The sequence below is a fragment of the Solanum dulcamara genome, chromosome 2, assembly GCF_947179165.1.
Source record: "Solanum dulcamara chromosome 2, daSolDulc1.2, whole genome shotgun sequence".
In the NCBI taxonomy this organism is placed as follows: Eukaryota; Viridiplantae; Streptophyta; class Magnoliopsida; order Solanales; family Solanaceae; genus Solanum; species Solanum dulcamara.
Genome location: NC_077238.1, coordinates 53,035,513 through 53,048,205, shown reverse-complemented (window position 1 = coordinate 53,048,205; position 12,693 = coordinate 53,035,513). Strand labels below are relative to the sequence as shown.

The window sequence follows — 12,693 nt, the reverse complement described above, 5'->3', positions numbered from 1 at the left end:
ACTCCAAGAACATTTCGTAACTAATAAGTTAACGAAAAGTATTTCTATAGCAATTTCAATAGTTTAAGAATATTTTAAATCCTTCTCTATTTTTTAATTAATAATAATAATGACACAATTCCAAAAACCTACATTTTTAATTTACACACGCCTCCCACTACTTTTCCCCTGCCCCTCATCCACCCACACCCCCAGGCTCAAATATAAAGGATTATTTTGAGCCTTTCTTCCGAAATATATCTACTAGGAAAAAGAGTATTAGGGTATCCTCTTCCTCATAAAACGCATAACATACACAATAGTTATGCGTGGCTTTTGCTGAAAAATAAAATATGCAAAGAAGATGGTCAGTTTTCAAATTCAAAGCTTACAATTGAAGAGCTGTTGGAACAAGGAGATTTTCCTTTATATCAGGGAAATACTCGCAGCTAAATACTAATTAAGCTTTGATCACTCGGGTTACTGTTTCTACATCTCTAATGGGACAAGATATACAACATAGTGCACTAAGATAAAAGAACGTGGCACATCCATTTTGAGTCTTTCTATACAGTAAGTGTTTGCTAATCAAGTATTTTCACTTTCAAATGCCTAAGCTGTCCTCCTGCAATAAGGACCATGCAATGTATAGATCCTGCATACATTCTTGAAACATTGCAAGAAACTGCACATACTAAAGAGTTCAACCATGCTCCTCACCCTTGTTCTGTCCCAGTACAAATGTTTAAATTGCTTCATAATATTTTACAGGCTGCAATACAGAATACAAACAAATGAGCCAAAAGACAATATGAAACATGATAAATCACATAAAACTGGAGAATACATCTTGCACGACATGAGAATCTCAACACTGTCACATCAATCATTCTAGGGAAACATAGAAAATACAAATAAACGAGTCAACAGAGATAGGAAACACGAGATATCACAAGAACTGAACTATCACCACACCAGCATCTCAACATCCCACAAAAAGGGAAACAGCAGACTGATTGAATTCAGCGGAGGAGTAAACAAAGCTGATATCTGTGCCATGCTATTTTCCTTAAAGCATAGAAGCTAATGAGTTGTAGTGAAGTCCCCTAACAAATTTAGATATAAGTTTTAAATCTTAAGCACATAAATAACTGGTTATCTCTACACCCAGTAACTACTGATATCATAAGCTGATTGTACTGACTACATAGCTTGTCAACGAGAAGCTTAAAATTAGGTTGTCTTCTCATATAGGTAGAATGCAGATGCTAAGAATTTGCGACTACAGGTGCCAAGAAACGTTCGCAAAGCCTCCCATACTTCAAGATTCTCCACAAATTGCAGTTTAAAATTTATGCATGCCCTCCCCAAGTTTCATTGCTGACATGCATCATCATCATCAATTCACCATAATAAATTACAACTCTGTGTAGCAAAATAAGTTCTTATACCTTAAAATACATTATAAATAATTACTCATTCTCAATGAAGAAAATTCTGTTATGTCCAGTTAGACTTTGTACTAATATACTTTATTTGTTTTTCTAGATATACAGTAAATCAAACTTTAGCAAAGTGAAAAATAGTCCCGTCCCCTTCCCCACTCTTGGCAGTGGATCTTCTTGTGACTATTTTCATTATACTTCCACTAACTCCGTTACTGGAAATATTAAGAAACATGGATGCCAAGTTGACAATGTAACAAAAATCAAGCTAATCTGATATATGTGAATGATAACCCCAGGCCAAACAGTTGCTAATACTATATTGGAAAGCCCAAAGAAACCAATTGAATCCTATCTAGAGAAATCCCAACCCCTACTAATCGATCCTTAAGTTTGGAAACCACGCAAAATTAATGAGGCAATTTGGTTTTTAACATATTTAGCAAATTTGCATAAGAAATGTGGTAAGCCAGTAAATTAGGACACCATAGAGAGAATGAAATCAGATTCACAAATCACAAAGGTGAAGTACAAGGAGAACAATGAGGAAAACTCTGATAAATAAAGGTGTCCAACTCCAAATTATGAGTTCTTGACAAAAGAACTATCAGAGCTACCAGAAAACATTACCCACAGAACTCACCCGATTTACCTCACCTTCCAGTTTTCATTCTTTCAAGAAAAAAAGTTTTTACATCCACTTCCATGGAAACATTCATTCGTGCCCAAATCTCCCCGGCCAAACCTCTGCGCCTTTGTAAGAGTTTTAACTTATTTTTGGTAAATCTGAAGGCATTATTAGTTAAAATCATCAACCATCTCATAGTTTCCATTTTGATTCGATTAGTACAAGTGCATACCTGGTGTCAGCGAGTATATAATCATCTTATACAATAAGACCTGATTTCACCATTAAAGAGTTGAACTTATATGAGCTGATACCTAGCAAATAATGTAAATAACCTGCTAAATCATTAGACTACGATAGTAATAGTTTTAAATTGAACTTAGATCCATATTCTATAACTAGTCAACACTATTAATGAATCTAACGAAAAGAAGATATGAATGAAAATAATAGTTCAAAAGGGAGTTCACAATAATCCTGAGCCAGTAACAAGGCAATTAAGCGCAAGACATACAAAAGAAGTAAGGCCAAGAATAGAGTTTCCAAGCTGAACAGCTAAGGAAACATCAAAGGAATTCCCAAATCATTAACTAACAAGTGCAAATTTTACAAAGAAAGAGAAGACTCAGAATCGAAAAACTGCAAAGGAGAACAATCCTTACGTTGACCATGTGATTGTGATGAAGGCATAGGGCAGAAAATGGCTCGTCCAATCATGGACAAAACAGAAACAATTCCAGCTAGATACAAAATCAACACGAAGGCAAGAATCCATGGCATCATGAAAAACCCAATGAAGAACGTTACAGATCCGCAGAGCATTAAAGCCATAGAAATACCCAGAAGCAGGGAAGCAAAGCCCGCCGGAGTAATCTGCTGCATCGGCCTCGCTGGCGGCGTCTGTGTACTGCGTTGGATAACAGGCGACTGGTCGGAAAACTCGAACGGCGTCGTTGGAGAACGCAGAATGTTAAAAATCAAAGAGGAAAGCTCGTAAAGAAGCTTAGATTGTTGATCCTGTTGACTTCTCATCATGTTGGTAAAGTTCCAAGTTTCTCTTTCCTTTTATTTCAGAAGAATTAAGAGGAGAAAAAAGATCCTATCTTAAAGAAAAAAAAGAGATAATGCAGAAAACGAGGCAAGTGGATAAAATTTCTGATTAATTGATATTTATCCAATCAAACTTTATTGGAGGCGCTCTCTGACCCAAAAAGTGAAAGACGCGGCGCTGCTGTTCCGATCACTCATCAGACAATCCCCCCCCCCCCCCTCCGGCCCTTCTCCTCCACGCACTACATTGACCAATCACCTAATATCTTTAAAATTCACTTCAATATTTGAATTGTGTTAGTAAATACGTATATTTGTATTACGATAAATATCTAATCTGTATTTCTTTTTAAAGAAAAAGTTTGCAATCTAACTTTGGAACCAAGTTAGTCTTAACAAGAAGGAATTGTTCAAATGGGTAGCAGCCTTCATTTTTAATTTTAAGATTGCGAGTTCGCATTATCATAAAAGCAAAAAGATGAAAGCTCCTAAAAAGGGTTTCAACAAAGAGGAGCCAAGTTGGTTCTTTTCTCTATGAATCAAGAGATTTTTTTTATTGTAATTAATTTATCAAGAGAAATAAAAAAATCTTTTCACTTCTCTTTTTTCCTAATATATATATTTTTTATATAATTTTATAACATGTTATCTGTACGATATTCTAAAATTCTAGATAAATATCTTGAAAACAGAGATTGGGAGAGTTTATATTATTTGGAGTTTGCCAAAAGTGTAAGATCAATAACTTACACGATAATATCTCATTAGGTCAAGATTTAGTTTTGTGGTTTTGTTTAATCACTATCTTTTCTATGACGATTGTTTTGAGAAGGTTGAAGTTTTGCCCAGAAAAGGTTGAATCTGATTTTCTATTTAAATTAGTCATGTTGGTTATCAAAGTGCGAAACGGTTCGTTTCCTTTGAAGTTCTAACCTTGAAATCGTATGCAAGAATCTCTTTACTACTTAAGTTAACCAAGTTGTTTATCAAAGTGTGAAACGACATGTTTCCTTTAAAGCCTTGACTAAGATGACATATTTGTTTTTCAATTTTGTGGAAGAGAAAAAGTGAGTTACTCGTATGTTTAAAATGAAAAAATATAGAAGGCATGGGCAATATATTTAAGTAGTTGTTGGGTTTAAGTAATGTGTGAATTGAGAAATGTGTGGGAACTAAGTGACGGAAAAATAAAAAGTCATTTCTCCCTCATTGGTAGAATAGAAAAAAAGTTTTTTCTTTATATTATAGAACCTTCCTTTAGCTCTTAAAGTATTAAAAAAAGAGTGTCCCCTAACGCCGTCATCGTCGTCGCTCACTTGGCTCGGCTATGATTTTGGCTTTGGCTTTTTCCTAATATTGATTCGCATAATTATTTATTTATTAATTAATTCACAGAATTAATATAAAATTTACGGAATTGTTTCTGAAAGGATTTATTCCTTCAGAACAGACATCTCCTCCCAACAGGCACCATACTTGTTCGGAACGGGTGAGTCTATTCTAAACAAGGTAAATTAGCAACTATTCAACTCGAATTGTTGGCTATAAAAAGTGAGGTTTTTTCTCAGTTTTTGCATCTAATATTTTTCTTCTCCTACATACATTTTTTTTTATAAATAAAGTCAATTCTTTATATGATTTCATTGCTGGCTTTTGAGTTTGCTGAAGTTACTGAAGTTTAAAATGTCACTACTTCTTTAACATGTATCTCTATTTTATCGTCGGAGGAAACAATTCACAATCTCGAATAAAGTGAGAGGATTAAATTTCTTAAGGACATACAGTAAATTTTGTGGCCCCAAATATTTTTCTATCCATCTTAAAAATATTTGTGGTTTACTTTTCTAACAGTAGATAGCAAGCCTAAGGAATTTAAATTTTTATGTTTTACTGTGTCTTAAGTTGGATTGGGGACTAAAATCTTTTGATTTTTAACTTTCTTATTGAGACTAAAGTTTTAGACTTTCTACTCAATCTGTTACTCGATTCGAAGAATATAAGAACTTCAACAAGTAAAATCTATTTGTTTGTATTCGATTTGAAGAACATAAAGACTTCACCGAATAAATTCAGTCATTTGTATTTGATTTGAAGAATATAAAAACTTCATTGGTTTACTAAGGTTGTTTCAATTCTTTACCAAGAAAATAAAAATGACTATTGATACAGAAAAATAAAATATTTTTGTTGTTAACGGTGTTATCGCTACTTCAACAAATACTGTTTCGTCAAGTCAAACACCACTTGCTACAACAATGGCTACTACAAACAAGCAGAGAAAGTTCAGTGATATTTGTTTCATATGGTGATAGTAGAAAATATTCTTCTATCAGACCACTCTTAGTCTACAACGTTTCATCAATGAATAGGTTTCTACGTTAAAAGAAGGAACTCCTGAAAATGAAAACGTTATTGTGACTAAGGCATGAATGAATTAGAAGATGGATTATACAACGTATTTAGTGTTTGTAGAACCTCTAGAGAACTATGGTATGCTCTTGAGAATAAAATAAAATTGAAGATGCAGGATTGAAGAAGTTCGTGGCTGTAAATATTTTGGTCTTTAATATGATTGACATGAAGACTTTCATGTCTCAAGACATAAACTACAAGACATTATTCATGATCTCTTGTTAGAAGGTATAGTCAATCCAATATTTTTATTATTGAAATTGTTGAATGGATTATTGACTTTAAATTATCCATTATTTGTATGGTCATAAATGAGGCATTTCAAGAAGCAACATTTATTGAGAAACTGCCTTCTCTATGGAGACACTTCAAAAATTATTTGAAGCACAATCAAAAGAAAATGACTCTCGAAGACTTGATTGTTCATCTAACAATAGAAGAAGATAACAAAGTTGCAGAGAAAAATACTAGCATAAGTTCGACAATAGCAGGGACAAATATTAATTGAAGAATAGACAAACTTCAAAAAGAGAAAGAAGTCGTTAGACCAAAAGGCTACCTGCCTAAGAACAATATCAAAGTCAATTGTCACAACTACGGAAAGGTTGGGCATAGAACTATGGATTTTCGCTTTTCAAAGAAGGAAAAGAAAAAGAATCAAGCAAACATGATTGAAAATAACGAGGATGTGTAGAACTATGTGCAATGCTTGAAGAATGTAATGTCACGCCCCGAGTCTACACTAAAGGCGTACCCGGCATTCAAAAATCATTATTGGTCCCAAGAAAACCCTTGGCCTAGATAACTATCAGTGGAAGACTTAATCTCAGATACAATAGTTTAACAAGATAGGCATGCAAAGTGTAAAAATAACACTTCTCATGTATATGTCTAAAATACTCTGAAATATATGAAATGAATCAAGTTTTAAAATATCAATAACGAAATACTAGGCCGACTCTCTACTTTGTCTATAAAGCCTTGAAGTAATCAGAATAGGTCCTAAGACATGTCCATGACAACTTAAATGAACTAAAAATACTAAATAAATAAACTAGAAAAGAGTTCTTCTGAATGCAAGAAGGTCTCACCAAAAGCTGGGAAAATGTGATCTTCAACCAATCGTCAGTTGATGATCTCTAACACTTGTATTTGCATCATAAAATGACACAAAATCGAAAGACATCAGTACGTGCAATGTACAGTACGTAAATTGGCTGAATGGAAATAAACTAAATTGAATACTAATGAATAAATATTGAAAGTAGCTCGACTCAAGTAAAGCATGCAAGTATGCAAAACTGTCAAGGCTTTACAAAATATAAGATAGTAAATGCAACGCAAAATAAAAGTATTATTTTCTCTTTTTTGGAGAGTTTCTCTAACCGACAACCATTACTATGATACTCGTGATGATACAATGTACTTCTCACATTACCAGAGTCGTCCATTACCTTGCCAAAATAAGGGATGCAAACTCAACTCATGGATCCATATAAAGTTCGTATCAAGGACTGAACTGCGGAGTCATCCTAACCAACACTACAATCCTATCCTATGCTGGATACATAGTGTATGATGTTTGAGTTTTCTAAACTTTTACCCAAATTGGTGCTCAATACTAAAAACACGCATTAATGCTCATATAATATTGTGAGTAAAACACTCAAAATACATCTCTTAAGTCTCATTGAAAATAACTCAGTCTGACACAACTCTTTCTCAAACTCATTATAGTTCTCTTTTAAATTAACTTACTTTCTCAATTTCAGTAAATGCATAAAAATCACTCATCTTTCTCAAACTCGTTCTCAAGATAAAATAACGCATGAATACTTTAGTATACTCAAAATCTGAAATCTTGCATATTTTACATCAATGCGACTATTTCAACTTTTCAACTAATGTAGGATTCATGTAAGGGATAATTATGAACTATAATCCAAGGAAAAAAAATTACCCCTGAAGAACATATACTCAATAATAATAATACTCAAATTCAATAGAATGAATGAAATTCAATTCAAGAACTCCAGGAAACTTGGATCACATCCTTAGGTTAATCTTCAATAGATTGAATTTAGATGTAGGGTATGCGGATGGACTTAGTCCGACACTGCGGGTAGCCTTACATACTTGGAAGAATGATGTTCTTGATGAAACTCAAAGAATTCGATGAAGACGCTTGAACCTTAACTTTTCTCCTCTTGAAACCTTGCTCTAAGTCGTAGACGTGATTATGAGAGAAAAGGGTTGTATGAAACTGATAAGGGACTCAAATTAACCCTAAAATTTCTAAGTTTATACTCGAAAAGGATGGGGAAAAGATGGAATTACCCTCATTAAAACTGATAGAAGCCGTCTACGGGTGCCTCCTATGGTCCATAAAAGTTTCTATGGACCGTAGGATCCCTCAAGTAGAAACTGGGTGCACAAATTAGAGCTCACTGGAATTGCAAGGGTAGGTCTACATGTCCCTTTATAGGTAGTAGACCCTCTTACGGATTATAAACCTTTCTCGTAAGAGAATATTAGGGAAAGGGTCTTAGGACTTTGACTTTGACCTACTTATCGACCATCACTTTGACTTTGACCTACGTATCGACCTATGGTCCATATACCTTCCTACGACTCGTCTAAAGGCCCAATCATACACTAAGTCTGGCCTTATTAACTCTGCTTCACCAATTTTGAACTAACTAATCGGTAATCTACATCTCTAGCCATAAAGAGCCTCATAAGGATCCATCTAAATACTTGAGTGATAACTATTGTTGTACACAAACTCTATAAGAGGCAAGCAGTTATCCCAATTTCCTTTGACATCAATGACGCAAGCTCTCAACATGTCCTCTAGAGTTTTAATCATGCGCTTTTTTTTCTGAAGATGGAATGTGGTACTAAGATTCACCATCTAACCTAGACCTTTCAGAAAGGACTTCCAAAACTAAAAGGTCAATTGAGCTCCTCTATCTGAAATAATGGACAAGGGAACTCCATGAAGTATGACTATCTCACAAATGTACAATATGATGTAGTCCTCTTTTGAATTTGTAGTCTTAACTGATAAGAAATGTGTTTTTTAGTCATCCAATCAACAATCACCGAAATCAAATCATGTTGTCGACGAGATCAAGGTAAGTCTATGATAAAATCCATTTTGATCATCTCCCATTTTTATTATGGCCACTCTATATCCTAATTCCACAAGACCTTTGATGCTCAACTTTGACTTGTTACCTCAACCCACCATCTCCCTCTTGTGCAAAAACCATCACCTTCTACTTATAAACATCCATTTTCCTTTAATTAAAGTAGGACGGGGTCTTAGTTTTACTTCTACTTCACTTCTATAACCAGTGATGATTCATACCCATATAAACAATAACATAACCTTCATCTGAGTCTATAAGGCGACTCCCAAATGTGCAAGTCTATGCACTTCCTTAGCCAACTCCTTCTTCCCTTCCTCAACATGAGGAGCACTCCCCATGAATAACCTGCTAAGAGAATCAACAACATTAGCTTTACATGGGTGGTAGAAGATGCTCTTATCATAGTCCTTGAGTAACTCAAACCATCTTCTCTGCCTCATGTTTATCTCTTTCTGACTAAAGACATACTGAAGACTCTTGTGATCAGTAAATACAACCACGTGCATGCCATAAAGGTAGTGGCACCATATCTTTAGTGAAAATACCCTTGCTACAAACTCAAGATCATGAGTCGGGTAATTTCTCTCATGGATTTTAAGTTGTTTGGAGGAATAATCTATCACCTTACCTTTCTTCATATATACAAAATATAGTCCAACTCTCGACGCATCAGAATAAACAACAAAACTATTTGTTTCCTTGGGTATGAAAACACTGGAGTATTAGTCAATCTAGTTTTTAACTCCTGAAAACTTTTCTCACAAGCTTCAAACCATTGGAACTTAGTCTTTTTCTAGGCCAACTTAGTCCATGGAGATGATATGAATTAGAATCCTCCTACAAATATTTTGTAGTAACCTACCAAATCCAAGAAACTCCTTCTATCAGTTGGGGATATGGGTATGAGTCATTTTTATTGCTTTAATCTTCTGCGAATCAACTCGGATGCCTTCACCAAATATAATATGGCCTACGAATGCATAGATGAAAATCAAAACACAAAATTATAAAATTTAGCATATAACTCTCTATCCTTAAGATTATGAAGAATAATTCTGAGATAGTTGACATGATCCTCCTCATTTCTAAAGTAAATCAAGATGTTATTGAAGAACATGACATGTCTAAGTATTGCTTAAACACTCTATTCATGAGATTCATGAATCTCATAGAAGCGTTTAGTCAAACCAAAAAGCATAACAAAAAACTTATAATGATCATAATGGGTCCTGACGGTTGTCTTCAGGATGCCACTTTTTCTCACTTTAAATTGATGACAACAAGATTTGAGGTCTATCTTAGAGAAACAAGTGTTACCCTAAAGTTGGTCGACCAAGTCATTAATTATCAGAGGAGGGTAGTTATTCTTTATGATGACCTTGTTCAACTGACAGTAGTCGATAAACATTCTAAGGGAGTCATTTTTCTTTTACACGAATAGGACAGGAGTGTCCCAAGGTGAGACACTCATCTTGATAAAACACTTATCTAAGATATCTTTCAATTACTTTTTTAACTCTTTCAACTCGACTAGAGCCATCCTATATAAAGGAATAGAGACAGGTTGTGTATCAGGAAGGACATCTATCCCAAATTCTATCTCCCCATCAGTAGGAACTCCAAGTAGATCATTATGAAAGAATTTTGGAAACTCATTCATGATTGGAAACTAAAAGGATAGTGTCTCCATATTAGTATTTCTAACTCAAACAATGGGGTAGATACTCCTCTTAGAAACTAACTTTCTGGCCTTAAGGTATGAAATGAAATGACCCTTAGGCACTACTAGACTACCCTTCCACTCAATAACTGGCTTATTAGAAAAATGAAATTTGATAACTCAAGTTCTACAATCAATTGAGGCATAACAAGTATAAAGCTAGTTGTAAGACCCTGGAAGTTGAAAAGATAGAAAACGAGGTTCAAAGGATAATTTCTCAGAAAACTCAACTTTTTGACACTAGGTGATGACCACGAAGGCCATCATAAGCCGTGTTCCTCACCACTTCTCGTGGTGTGCTACCGTTGTAAAAGTCCAGACACTCAAGTCTGCAGAGAAAGGATCACGATGGGGGACCATGATGTGTGGAGTGTACCACAAGTCGTGGTGTCTCTTGTGGTGGATCCTTTTGACATCCCCATTATATCCTCCCTAACATGGGCCGTATCGTCTTTCACGGACCGTGGTGGGTACCCCTTTCAACGAACTTTTCTCTGAAGTCAATTCCCTCAACACGATGGTGACCACAGACTATATTTTCCAACACGGTCCATGGATAAGTCCCATCCAAGTGCCTAAATTGAGTTTTATGTTGGGGGTATTTTAGTCATCCCCCATTTTCTTTATTGAATGTGGATGGTTTATGGACTATATTCTTACCTATTAACTAATCTAAGTACTCTTAACTCTCTCATTCTCATCATAACTCCCAAATCACAAAATAATCCCTTTTAAATTCCCTCTCAAGAGTTTTCTTCTTTCTAAATCAATTTCAAGGGAAATATTTAGGTCAAGATTCAATTCACTTCAATCAAGGGATTACACGGGTCAAGGTATATGAGACTTCATCTATGGGTACCTTTAACCCATGGAATCCCAAGTTTTCTCTCAATTTATCTTATGATTTGTTCATCTAAAAGCCCAAATTATATAGTGTTGCATTGAGTCTTCTTAATTATGATATATTTTAATGCTATTAGCCTCCTTATGTATAATTCACATCATATTGTATGATTTTAAGATGAATTTCAATGATTCATGATATATGCTAATTTCTAATATCACTTATGAGTTATGATCATGATTTTTAAGTTATATTTAATGAAAAATTTATTGAATGATCTTCAAGGTTTATGAATGATTTATGAAAAGTGTTGAATGATTATTCTTTGATATTTCAAGAAAGTTAATGATAGGGTGACCTAAGAACCTAAAGATGTTGGATGAATAATGATTCGTAATAATGGAAGGTCTACACCCACATTACATAAATCCTATGATGGATGAGCTATTATTATAATTTTACTATGATGATGATAGATGAACTACTCTTATGTTACCTTTATAAAGATGGATTGATACTATTATTATCTTTCATTATGATGTTATTAACTATATTTTCATGAAATTTTTGTTGCGATAATGTCTAAGCACCGAGAGGACTTTAAGGTGGGGTTTAGTCCAATATGCCATTGTAGTTACCCAAGAAAATCCTATTAGCAACCTTTAGTCCCAAACTATATTACCTAAGTAGGTTCAAAGATGAAAATATAATGAAGCTAGTGGATCCATATAGCAAAGTTAAAAGAGTTATTAATGGAGTATGGCCTATCAAGGTAGCCTCCCCATCTCAATATGGGAGACATCGAATTTCATGTATTAGCTCACATAGTCTTATATGTCGGTTAAAAATCTTATTCCACACTAGTTAAGGTAAAGTTAGGAGTTTTTATGATAATTATGATATTTTGATGCATTGATCAATGAGTTTAAATTTTAATGTTTTCATGACTTTACTCATATTTTAAAGATATTGGTATTGTATCCCACAATTCATATTGACTACGTCCTATATTTATTGATCATGCATACTTCGCACATACTTAGTGCATTTTATGTACTAACATATATTTTTTGCCTATATTAAATCATAATATAGGATTCGTCATTTACATTCATCCTTCTTCCGCTCTTGGCTAGTACTTACTATTGTGCTATTGGTGAGTTCTCATATTTCGAGGACGAGACATTTTACTTGCTTATGAGTCTATGACTTTCTTTTACCTTTTATATTGAGTTAGTTAAGAGATTTTCTTATGCCACCATCTACTAGTTGAGGCATGTTATATATCAAGAGTCTATGTTGTCGCTTTTTCATTTTGAGACTTATGTTCTATATTGAGATTTTGCTTCTGTATCTTTGATCTTTGCTTATTTTCTTCGTTTACCTTATGCATGCTTACAGATGATATACTAAGAGGATTAGTTGGGGTCCCTCAATATTCTAATCACCGTGTCATGGAT

General features: G+C 34.3%; 1 protein-coding gene across 1 annotated transcript; it reads right to left on the bottom strand.

Annotated features, from left to right (window-relative positions):
- Positions 1 to 384: 384 nt before the first annotated feature.
- On the bottom strand, positions 385 to 3,296 carry LOC129880569 (uncharacterized). Its single transcript, XM_055954656.1, has 2 exons — positions 2,715 to 3,296; positions 385 to 751 (listed from the first exon to the last, which is right to left on the bottom strand). The coding sequence occupies exons 1-2, from the start codon at positions 3,085 to 3,087 to the stop codon at positions 735 to 737; spliced, it is 390 nt and encodes a 129-aa protein (XP_055810631.1). The 5' UTR covers positions 3,088 to 3,296; the 3' UTR covers positions 385 to 734.
- Positions 3,297 to 12,693: the final 9,397 nt, after the last annotated feature.

What these genes read in the sequence shown, in the direction of transcription:
- LOC129880569 (XM_055954656.1), bottom strand. Translation starts at nt 3,087, where the DNA reads ATGATGAGAAGTCAACAGGATCAACAATCTAAGCTTCTTTACGAGCTT.